The sequence below is a fragment of the Cnephaeus nilssonii genome (assembly GCF_951640355.1).
Source record: "Cnephaeus nilssonii genome assembly, chromosome: 24".
NCBI lineage: Eukaryota > Metazoa > Chordata > Mammalia > Chiroptera > Vespertilionidae > Cnephaeus > Cnephaeus nilssonii.
The window spans coordinates 13825221-13837790 of NC_137095.1; the positions used below are offsets into that span (position 1 = coordinate 13825221).

Genomic DNA, 12570 nt, shown 5'->3' on the forward strand with positions numbered 1-12570 from the left:
TCCCTAAAAAACAATGGAAAAAATATCCTCGGATGAGGATTTAAAAATAAATAAATAAAAGCTAAAAGATTGAATACGGGGTACACCCTTCTGAAGGCAGGCCTCCCTGTCGTTCCTCGTGAGCGGAAAAAAGCACGAGGAATATTTCCCGCCACCGACTCGCTACCTGCGCTCAACCGCCCGGGACGGTCATTCAAAAGCGTCCACCAGCAGGAACAAGGCGTCTCCACGTCCCCCAGTCATTCCAAGTTCGCCGAGGAGAGCGCCCGAAACCATATCCCTGGCGCGTAGCTGAGGACCAGCCTAAGAGCCTAATAATATCGTCTACGTAGCAGCGCGTCCAGGGCCACTTGGGGGTCAAGAAGTCGGAACAGAAAAACAGTGTACTGGGTTACCGCCCCGGGGAGACAGCGGGCCTTCCCCAGGCCTGGGGACCCGGCCGCGTGTCCTGCCTCCGTCTCACCACTGCTCAGTCACCTGTGGGGGTGAAGGGAAACCCTAATCCGAACACTATGCCCGCCCAGGAAGTGTTTCTAGTTTCAGCTTTCACTGTGTCTTTGTGTGGGAGGCTATTTGCTTCCAAATCTCTATTATTATTATTATTATTATTATTATTATTATTATTATTGACTAGAGGCCCGGTGCACAAAATTCGTGCATGGGGGTGTGTGTCCCTCAGCCCAGCCTACACCCTCTCCAATCTGGGACCCCTCGAGGGATCCTACCGGGATCGGACCTAAACAGGCAGTCGGACATCCCTCTCACAATCCAGGACTGCTGGCTCCCAACTGCTCACCTGCCTGCCTTCCTGATTGCCCCTAACTGCTTCTGCCTGCCAGCCTGATCACCCCCTAACCACTCCCCTGCCGGCCTGATTGATGCCTAACTGCTCCCCTGCCAGCCTGTTTGCCCCTAACTGCCCTCCCCTGCCGGCCTGATCACCCCTAACTGCCCTCCCCTATAGGCCTGGTCCTCCCCCAACTGCTCTCCCCTGCAGGCCTGTGTCCCCCGCAACTGCCCTTCCCTGCAGGCCTGGTCGCCCCCAACTGCCCTCCTCTGCCGGCCTGATCGCCCCTAACTGCCCTCCCCTGCAGGCTTGATCACCCCCAACTGCCCTCCCTTGCAGGCCTGGTCCCTCCCAACTGCCTTCCCCTGCTGGCCATCTTGTGGCAGCCATCTTGTGTCCACATGGGCGCAGGATCTTTGACCACATGGGGGCAGCCATCTTGTGTGTTGGAGTGATGGTCAATCTGCATATTACTCTTTCATTAGATAGGATGTCAGAGAGGAAGGGAGAGGGAGAGAGAGAGACACATCCATAATGGGAGAGAATCATGGATCGGCTGCCTCCTGCACGCCCCACACTGGGGATGGAGCCCGCAACCCGGGCATGTGCCCTGACCTGGGAATCCAACTGTGGCCTCCTGGTTCCTAGGTCGACACTCAGCCACGGAGCCACGCCGGCCAGACACCTGCCCATCTTTTGTGTTCGTTGACCCTTTTTATGCTAAAGCCCAACGCGCTGGTCTCCGCAGCTGCTCAAACCCAGGCACGGTCCTCCCTGCATCTCTCCACAAACCCAGAGTGGCAGCCTCGACTTCCAGATCCGCTGCCCAGGGCAGATGCAGCTGCACCCCCTCCCCAGGGACCCCGGGCACAGAGGGCGCAGGGCAGGCAGGCTCCACAGCCCCGGGCCTTCCTACAGGGGCTCCCCCCGCCCCAGCCTCACAAACTGCACACACACACTCGGGGCAGCTCCACGCCGGGTCAGTCTCCCCAGGATGAGCATCAGGCAGCCCAGAGCCCCCCAACGCGGCCGCCGTTCCCCTCCAGCGTGGATTTCACAAAAATCAGCCCAGAGAAAGGAGAGGGCACGGGGCTGTGGTTTGTGTCCGAAGCAGAGAAACCAAAAGTGACTTCTGCTCCATAAGGAGATGAAACGGGAGCTGGGCTTCCGGGCGGGGCTGGCACGCCCGCGCACCTCCACCCGCCTGGTCCCTGTGCGGGCCGGCAGGGAGGACGCAGAACGCTGGGGTTCGTTTCCCGACGGGGGGGGATGGGGGGTGGCGAGGGAGATGACCAACTGCCCCAACAGGAGCAGAGACTGGAGGATAAAGTGGGGTGTGTGTGCAATTGCACGCATACACACAGTCACACATGCATATACACAAGCATACATATACACATAAACACATGTGCATACACACATGCATGCACATATACACATTCACACACACATTCACATGCAGACACACATGCATACATATATACACACATGTATAGGCATATACGCATGCATGCACACACATTTATGTCTGTGCGTGCATGCATGTACGTATGTGTGCGCACATATACACAGAGCTAGTATTACATAAAGGTGTGTGCATGTATGCATGTACATATGTGTGCACACATATACACAGAGCTAGTATTACACAGACATAAACACACATGCACACATATACATCTACAGAGCTAGTATGACACATAGACACACATACATACACACATACATACACACACAGAGCTAGTATGACACATAGACACACACGCATACACACACACACAGGAGCAGGTATTACCCAAGGGAGAGACCCAGCAAGCACGTGTCCAGCCTGCCTATGAGGGCTAGCTCCCCTGACCACGTGAGAGCTGCCCTCGTCACCAAAACGTATGTCCCTGCTGTCTTCACCCCGAACTGCGCCCACTCTGTCACCGCCCGACTGCTGTCCCCACAAAAAATAAGATAAAAAATGTAAAACCACAGTTTAAGAAGGCGCTATTCACTATCAGAACCAAACGAGAACCTTGTACCTATTGCTTCAGTCCTTCCCAACACCACGTTTGGGAGCAGAATACAGGCACTCACAGGGCGGGATAGCCACGTGCACGGAGTTTACGTGTAACCGTCCAGGCCCCACCAGCTTCCGGTATAGATGTACTCATCCCCCCGAATGCTCTTTAAAGATATGGCTTATCTGGACCGAAACAAGAATTTCAACAATTTAGATTAAATTCGCAAGAGCCGCGGCTCCACGGCGCCACGCTATGTATAATAACGGCGTATTTTTTTTGCAATTTAGAAGAAGCAACAGAGAGAAACCATGGAGGCTACGGCAAGAGACAGACACGGTCCGCCCAGCTCCGTGTTCGGGATTTCAGATCTTAGATGATCCTGGAGTTTCACTTAACTTTCTTGTTGTTTGTTTTTTGGCGTTTTTTTTATTTGTTGTTGTTGCTGGGTTTTTGTTGTTGTTGTTAACTCTCAATGGAGACTATTTCCCCATTGATTTTTATAGAGGGTGGAAGGGAGGGGGAGAGACACAGAGAGAGAAACATCGATGTGAGAGAGACATCGATTGGTTGCCTCCCATACGAGCCCCGACCAGGATCGACGTGCCCTTGATCAGAATCGAACCTGAGACCCTTCAGTCCACAGACCGACGCTCTATCCACTGACCCACACCGGCCAGGGTTCACTCAATTATTTTTTTAAAGAGTAGCAGCTGCCACCATTTCCTGAGAACCTACTGTGTGCCGGCCGGTCTGTCTGGTGCCTTCTCTGCCCGTCCCTGTGTCACCGATGGAGGATGAGGCCCGGCAGCTTCGACCCCGCGTGGGGGACACGGTGTCCCCGCCGTTCGCCGACCTTCGCCACGGGATACCGCTTGCCCTTACCGGAATGTCGTTTACTCTTTTCAATCCCATTTTGTACAGAAGCGTATGTTTTTGCAAACGTCCATGTTGCCGTACCGGCGTGGCAGACAGACAGACAGAACGCATCTCCTGCCACGGGTGTTCCCCCGACTACGACCTTGGCGATGGTCTCCCATTGGCTCCAACCCAGGGCGCCTCCCACCCTAGGATGGCGCTCAGAGGCCCCGCCTCCTAGAGGCTGAGTCCCCAAGTCAGCCACCTGCTAGATTTAGGAGGAGGTGTATGTCCCAGTCCTGCTTCCGGCCCCACGCCCCCACCCGCCACCCCTCCCGCCCAAACCACACCTCTGAACCACCCTCTGCCCTCAGACTGAGCAAGGCAGCCCGGGGCGAGCTTAGCCACGGGCCCACACGGGCCACGTCATCCCTGCCCACTGGTATACACGCAAGAGAAGCAAGAGAGAGACATGAGGCCCTGCCTAGTGGCTCCGTGGGTTAGAGGCTCCAGTGGTCGGCAAACCGCGGCTCGCAAGCCACATGCGGCTCTTTGGCCCCATGAGTGTGGCTCTTCCACAAAACACCACGGCCTGGGCGAGTCTATGTTGAAGAAGTGGCGTTCGAAGAAGTTTAAGTTTAAAAAATGTGGCTCTCCAAAGAAATGTCAATCATTGTCCTGTTGATATTTGGCTCTGTGGACTCGTGAGTTTGCCGACCACTGGGTTAGAGCATCGGCCCCATACGCCAAGGCTGCGGGTTCAATCCCCGGCCGGGGCGTGTACAAGCAACACCCGGTGAATGCATCAACACGTGGAACAACAGATAGATGTTTCTCTCTCTCTGCATATGGAAACATAAATCGATTTTTTAAAAGAGAGAGAAATAGGCATGCAACGAAAGAGAGACGCTTGACGGCTTGAGGTGGATGGGGTGGGGTGGGGGCGGGGATGGGCTAAAAGAGGCCAGTGGGGAGGAGGTAAGAGGGGGGCATATGTAACACTTTCAACAATAAACATTATTAAAAAAAGAAGAAGAAGAAGAAACTGGGAACAATCGGACGCTTCGGTCTCAGGGGGGACGTTGGAAGGCACCCCAGCTGGTTTCCAAATTCCTAGGATTGCAGCATCGGCCCGGGGGAGTCATCCCGCCGAGTCCAGTCCCCGAGGATGAGACCCTTATTTAAAAACAAACGCCTGGGGTCGGGGAGCCCGGGGGAGGGACGCTGCTGCCAGGTGACAATCAGCCCAGATCTGTGGTCGGGAAACAGCGGCGCACGAGCCACCTGCGGCTCTTGGGCCCCTTGAGTGTGGCTCTTCCACAAAATACCACGGCCTGGGCGAGTCTATGTTGAAGAAGTGGTGTTAGAAGAAGTTTAAGTTTAACAAATGTGGCTCTCCAAAGAAATTTCAATCGTTGTGCTGTTGGTATTTGGCTCTGTGGACCAATGAGTTTGCCGACCACGGGCCCAGAACAAGGCTGTCTCTCTCGGGAGGAAGGAGCGGGGTGGCGGCCCGGGGACCCAGGGACGCGCTGCCTCACCATCCCGGTGGCAGACGGGGGCCGGCCCGGAGGGCGCCGTGTGATCTCCACGCCTGACCATAAAAGGCAGAGGGATGCGGCCCGGGGCACGTGACCCCCTTTCTAAATAAAGCTCCCCCACTCAGGGACAGCTGACCGGAGCAGGGGCCGTCCGCCGCGTCCCGGGGAAGACAGAGACAAGCTCTTAGGGATCACACGGAGCCGGGGCCCGCCCCGCTGACCCCCCCGCGCTCCCCGGAGCCACCGGCCTCTCCGGCTCCCGCCCGCACACCTGCAGGTCCCCACCCTGACCCCTGGCGTCGGCAGGCCCCCGGCCTAGGAGCTGGTTACATTTCATCAAAAGAAACACCCGTCTCGAAGTGCTTACAATTAAAATAAAATAAAAAAGAGGAGGAGGAGGAGAAATGTTAAGATGGAATAATGGCCCTGGCTGGTTTTGCTCAGTGGACAGAGCGTCGGCCCAAGGAATGAAGGGTCCCGGGTTCGATTCCGGTGTAGGGCACATGCCCGGGTTGCAGGCTTGATACCAAATAGGGGACATGCAGGAGGCAGCTGATCCATGATTCTCTCTCATCATGGATGTTTCTCTCTCTCTCCCTCTCCCTTCCTCTCTGAAATCAATAAAAATTAAAAATAAAAAAAAAACCACGACGGGACTCAAGTTTAGCAGCAAGGTGCTGGATTATCTGAGACAAAAATAGGGGAGTCAGGGCCCATTCTAGAACTCAAGAGCCAAAAAAGCAAGAAAACAGCAGGTAGTGCCGAGGCGAATCCCCCAGAAAGCAAGGGAACCAGATTCTGCCCGGCCGGCCGGCGTGGCTCCGTGGTTGAGCGTCGACCTAGGAACCAGGAGGTCACGGCTCGATTCCCGGTCAAGGGCACACGCCTGGGTTGCAGGCTCGATCCCCAGTAGGGGGCGTGCAGGAGGCAGCCGGTCCATGATTCTCTCCTCATTGATGTTTCTCTCTCTCTCTCCCTCTCCCTTCCTCTCTGGAATCAATAAAAATATTTTTTAAAAAAAGAGAGAGAGACAGAGAGAACGAGGTCCTCCAACAGGAGCCGCCCGGTCCCTCCCGGCACATGGCTGGGCTCCGGCAAATAACTGGCCCCGAGCAACAAGCGGCGGCCGCGGGCCAAGCCTCCGCTTGGAAGACCGTTTCCCTCCTCCTCCCCCACCCGGGGCCTCGCCTTCTTGGACAAGGAGAGAGGGGAGCTACCACCCAGGGCGCTCCCTCCCTGCCAGCTGGGAGCTGGACACGGTGGTGGTGACAGGGCCCTGGGTAGCAACGGCCGTGGGAATGACCCCGGGAACCCCGTCTTTCACAATCCCTGGGCCCGCCTGGCTGGCTCGGCCCGGGGATTACACGCTGTTCTCTGCGCAAGGGGGAACGTGTCTCTCCCCGACAATAAATCTCCCACCAAGTAGGTGCCGCGCCGGCCCCCGGGGTGACGGCCAAGAGCCGGAGGCCGCGCCCGGGATGGACGCGGCGGTGCCAGCGGCCCTGCCGTGGGCACCGTCCTGGAGGCCGCCGGGTGGCGAGGGCCGGGCCGCCCACGCCGGCCCCGTGCGCACACCGTCAGCATCCCCGCGGCTCTCGGGCCCGGAGTCCGCCTCCCGTCACGCCGCCTTTCCCTTCTATTTTTATTTCATTTGATTTTTTTAAAAATATATTTTATTGATTTTTTACAGAGAGGAAGAGAGAGTTAGAAACATCGATGAGAGAGAAACATTGATCAGCTGCCTCCTGCACACCCCCCACTGGGGATGTGCCCGCAACCAAGGCACATGCCCCCGACCGGAATCGAACCTGGGACCCTGAGTCCGCAGGCCGACGCTCTATCCACTGAGCCAAACCAGTCTCGGCTCATTTGATTTTTTAATAAACCCTCACCCGAGCCTATTTCCCCATTGATCTTGTAGAGCGAGTGGAAGAGAGAGTGAGAGACAGAGAGAAACGTCGACACGTGAGACACACACATCCACCGGTTGCCTCCCGTGCACACGGCCAGGGGCCGAGGAGGAGCCCGCGGCCGAGGTACGTGCCCTCGACCCGCATCGAACCCGGGACCCTTGGGTCCGCAAGCCCACGCTCTACCCACTGAGCCACACACCGGCCAGGGCCCGGTGCGTCGTGTCTAGCGTGTGATGGACATGGTCTCCGTGGCAACCACGCCACGCCCTGCATCCCCTTGCGTCCCCGGAAGCTACAGAAAGCCAGCCGAGACCCTCCCCGCTCCCCCCCAACACCCCTCCCACGGCGGGTCCTACATGCAAGACAACCCCACCGCCCAGCCGAGCGCAAGCCGTGCACGTGGAAGAGGAGGGAGGGGGCGGGAGGGGGGCGGGACGGAGGAGGCGGGGGGAGCAGAGAGGAAGCCGGCGCGCCCCGGCGCGGCCTTACTTTTCTGGCAGTGGTCCTGGGTCCAGCAGCGGTAGTTGTACTCGTTGTTGATGGTGGTCCGGTCGCAGGTGGACTTCCCCTCCAGGGCCCCCGGGCACACGTCCCCGCACTCCTTGGGGGACTTGTTCCCCACCACGTAGTTGTTGGACACGGCGTCGAGGATGAGGGACCAGTCCACGGTGGACAGGTAGCAGAGGTCGGCGTTCTTCTCGATGCGGATGGCGCCGCGCGTGATGTTGCGCAGGTTGCGCAGGCCGATGTCCTTGAGGTTGGTCATCTCGAAGATGACCAGGGCGTAGTTGTAGAAGAGCTTCCAGCCGCGGATGACCGTGAGGTTGGGGAACAGGTCGCCGATGCTCTCCAGGCCGGCCACGCGGAACAGCAGCAGGTACTCGGTGATGACCGTGAGCTTGGGGAAGCGGTAGCTGCGGTAGTCGTCGCCCTTGGAGATGAGCAGGATGTGCAGGTAGCCCTCGATCACCGTGCAGTTCTCCAGGCGCTTCAGCTGCTGGAAATCGTTGCGGATGTCGATGCCGGGGCCGCAGACTGCGGGGGGACACAAGAGGGCGGGACACGCGTGAGTGACGGGAAGCCGTTATTTTTTAATCTTTGGTTGCTGTTGCTCATTCTCACCCGAGGATATTTTCCCATTGATTTTTTTAAAAAAATGTATGTTTTCATTCATTTCAGAGAGAGGAAGGGAGAGGGAGAGAGGGAGAGAGGGAGAGAGGGAGAGAGGGAGAGAGAAACATCAATGATGAGAATCATGGATCGGCTGTCTCCTGCACGATCGAGCCCGCAACCTGGGCATGTGCCCAGACCAGGAATGGAACCCGGGACCCTTCAGTCCGCAGGCCGATGCTCTATCCACTGAGCCAAACCGGCTAGGGCAGTGGTCAGCAAACTCATTAGTCAACAGAGCCCAATATCAACAGTACAACGATTGAAATTTCTTTGGAGAGCCACATTTTTTAAACTTAAACTTCTTCTAACGCCACTTCTTCAAATTAGACCCGCCCAAGCCGTGGTATTTTGTGGAAGAGCCACACTCAAGGGGCCAAAGAGCCGCATGTGGCTTGCGAGCCGCAGTTTGCCGACCACTGAGCTAGGGCTTCCCATTGAATTTTAGAGAGAGGGGAAGAGAAGGGAAGAGGCGAGACAGAGAGAGAGAGAAACATCGATGGGAGAGACACACACCAACCAGAGCCAGGATGGAGCCTGCAATGGAGGCAGGTGCCCTTGGCCAGAATTGGACCTGGGACCCTTCGGTCCGCGGGCCGATGCTCTATCCACTGAGCCGCACTGGCCGGGGCAAAAGGAAGTCATTTTGAAAATGATTTCCCAACCCACAAGGCGGCCTGCTTTCAGGAAACCTAGATTGTCCTTAAGAAATAAGACAAGCCCGGCCCGCGTGGCTCAGTGGTTAAGCATCGACCTATGAACCAGGAGGTCACGGTTCGACTCCCGGTCAGGGGCACATGCCCGGGTTGCGGGCTCGATCCCCAGTAGGGGGCGTGCAGGAGGCAGCCGATCCATGATTCTCTCTCATCATGGATGTTTCTATCTCTCTCTCTCCCTCTCCCTCTCTGAAATCAATAAAAAAATATTCTTTAAAAAGCGGTATTCCCACTGTGCTTAATGGATTAAAAAAAAAAAAAGGAGGAAAAGGGGTGGAGAGAGAGTGTCCCCAGACCCCTTGGGCCTCCATGGCTGCTGAGTCGGCAGCGGGCTGCCCGGCCGCCTTAGATCTGAGCGAACCCTCCACGTGCGCGCTCATTCCACCCACGCCTACTCAGCACATGCAACCCGCCACACACACACACACACACACACACACACACTCACACAAAAGATGGGGCTGGCGATGCTGTTATGATAACAAACACTGATACTGCTATCGTCGAATTTGTTCGAGTGGAATTCTCTGTGTTAAGTGTAAACAGACGCGGTTCATGTTAAGCCTTTTATCTCCACGTGTCAACGGGAACGTGTTTACATTGTGTATATACATGCGTCTCTCCCCAGACACCCGTCCCCGCCGCCCGGCGGGCTCAGTAACGAGAGGCGATGGTGGGGATGGAAGCGAGGGACTGCATCGCACGGGGCGACGCTGGGGACAGGAAATGAAACACGAAGCGTCACCGTCAACGGGCAAAAGGGTCCTCCGGTGCCCCACGCGAGAGCCATCGCTACCCTTCGTGGAACCGGAACCGAACGGCTCATGGGTGCAGAAGAGGAAGGCAGTCCTGGCCCTGGGCGGGTGGCTCCGTTAGTCAGAGCATCACCCCGATACACCAAGGTGGGGGGTTCCATCCCCGATCAGAGCGTGTACAAGAATCAACCAACGGTCCTAGCCAGAGTGGCTCAGTGGTTAGAACGCCAGCCCGCGCACTGGAGGGTCATGGGTTTGATTCCTGATCAAGGGCTCATGCCTGGATTTGGGGTTCGATTCCCTGCCCTGATTGGGGCACATGCAGGAGGCAATCAGTGGATGTGGCTCTCTCACATCAATGCTCCCCTCTCTCTCCTCTCTCTGTGTCACCTCCTCTCCCCTCCCTTCTATTCTCTCTTAAAAAAAAAAAAATCAATGGAAAAAATACCCTCTGGTGATAATTAACAAACAAACTAACAAATTAACACCACCACCAAAAAAGAATCAACCAATAAGTGCATAAATAAGTGGAACCACCTCTCTCTCTCTCCCTCCTTCCCTCCCCCTCCCCCCTCTAAAAATCAATTATTTATTTATTTTAAATATATTTTATTGATTTTTTTTTTACAGAGAGGAAGGGAGAGGGATAGAGAGTTAGAAACATCGATGGGAGAGACACATCGATCAGCTGCCTGCTGCACACCTCCTACTGGGGATGTGCCCGCAACCAAGGTACATGCCCTTGACCGGGATCAAACCCGGGACCCTTAAGTCCGCAGGCCAACGCTCTATCCACTGAGCCAAACCGGTTAGGGCTCAAAATCAATTTTTTTTAAATGCCTGGAGAAGATCCGGTCCTAGGGCTGGGAAGGTAACACCCAGTGCTACAATGTGTCCAAGAACGTACAGGGGGGACAGATGCTCACATGCCACCTCCTCATCGAAGAAGCGGAAACTTGACCCAAAATTCACTCGACGACGGCAGGGAGCGCAAGCCCCCGTGTCCCACCATCTACCGGATCCGGAGCCAGGCCGACGGGTGCAGAAGAAAGCTGGCGTTTGCCGCAACTGAGGGGCACCAGCTATTTCCCTGGGTCTCCCCCCAAAAAAAACCCCCACAAAACTTTGCCTGCTCTGACGGTTATTCCAAATTCCGTTCTGCTCTTACAATGCCCCAAGTGCAATATTCTGTAAGTCTCTCTGTTTTCAAGGTGCCCTCGGATGCTTTCTCGTTATTCCCAGTTCTGATGGCTGGTGACTTTAAAAAAAAATACTTTTTTTAAAAAAATTGATTTCAGAGAGGAAGGCAGCTAAAGAGGTCCACAGATTGGGGTTGGCATTGAGAGGAAGTTATGTGTTTGGACACTTGGGTGCAAAAAAAAAAAAAAAGGCACGCGTGTAGGAGGTGCGAACAAGACTTCGGAGATTTAATTGGATCTAATTTCTGGATGTGATAACGGGGTGTTGTGACTGCCAGAAGCAAAAAATAAAACCTCCAGGTGGTCTTGGACCATGCTCATCAAGGGAGGCTTTGTAGCATAAGGGGGGCCAGAGGTGAGCTCCCCAAACTGGGTTTGTGTCCACATTTATTTTTTTAATATATTTTTTTTATTAATTTCAGAAAGGAAGGGAGAGGGAGAGAGAGAGACACATCAATGATGAGAATCACTGATCGGCTGCCTCCTACACGTCCCCTCCTGGGGATGGAGCCCGCAACCTGGGCATGTGCCCTGAGTGGGAATCGAACCTGTGACCTCCTGGTTCCTAGGTGGACAATCAACCGCTGAGCCACGCCGGCCGGGCTGTGTCCACACTTTAAAAGAGAAGAGAGTGGATGGGACCATATCCAAGGGACAGGCAAGATGGAGCGGGGACGCACCAACCTTGATGACCCGGCCCTGGGTCCCCACGAGGCAGCGGGGAAGGGCTGCGGACACCAAGCCTGCGAGGGTCCCCTGGGAGGAGGGCGGGTGGGATTTCTATGGGACCCAGACGGGGGCGAGGAACCCAGCCCTCAGACCCACCCAGGGCGAGGGAAGGGGGGCCCCAATAAGAACCCACATTGGGGCCTGGCTGGAGTGGCTCCGTGTGGAGACTCAATACAGGACCACAGTGATGAGGACGGTGCCATCTAAATATAACGAATAGCTAATGACTCAGAAATGTTGCCAGTGGAGCCCGGCAGGCGTGGCTCAGCAGTTGAGTGTCCACCTAGGAACCAGGAGGTCACGGTTCGATTCCCCGTCAGGGCACATGCCCGGGTTGTGGGCTCCATCTCCAGTGTGGGGCATGCTGGAGGCAGCCGATCCATGATTCTCTCTCAGCACTGATGTTTCTCTCTCTCTCTCTCTCTCTCTCCCTCTCCCTTCCTCTCTGAAATCAATAACAATATCATATATATTGTTATTGATTTCAGAGAGGAAGGGAGAGTATACATATATATATAAATCGAGAGTACATATACATATATATATATATATATATATATACATACATACATACACACACACACACACATATATATATATATATATACTCTCCCTATCAGACAGGGTCTGCTGAACACCCTCGCTGCTCTACGCCGGGCTATTCCGGCCGGGTGACGGGGATGATGTAACTGACACCCCGGTGGCAGGGGAGTGTGGCGAGGCCCTAACACGCCTTCTGAGTCATCTTTCCACGACACCTGGTCTCTTCCTGCAGCTAATCAGTGCCAAGACTTTGGACGAATCCTTTCTGATTCATCCACCTGTGACCTAGCCCTGGATCCCCAAGATCTAAATGCCCCCTGGGTCATCTGTGTCCATCACTGCTTCTCCTTGAA

The 12570-nt window shown here is 55.4% G+C and overlaps 1 protein-coding gene across 1 annotated transcript in view; it reads right to left on the reverse strand.

The window, feature by feature from the left end:
• IGF1R (insulin like growth factor 1 receptor) overlaps positions 1-12570 on the reverse strand; it is a 131193-nt gene that overhangs the window by 99706 nt on the left and 18917 nt on the right. The window contains exon 2 of the mRNA XM_079763938.1: positions 7595-8140. Coding sequence (XP_079620064.1) covers positions 7595-8140 — 546 coding nt within the window. The remainder of the gene's footprint in view (positions 1-7594; positions 8141-12570) is intronic.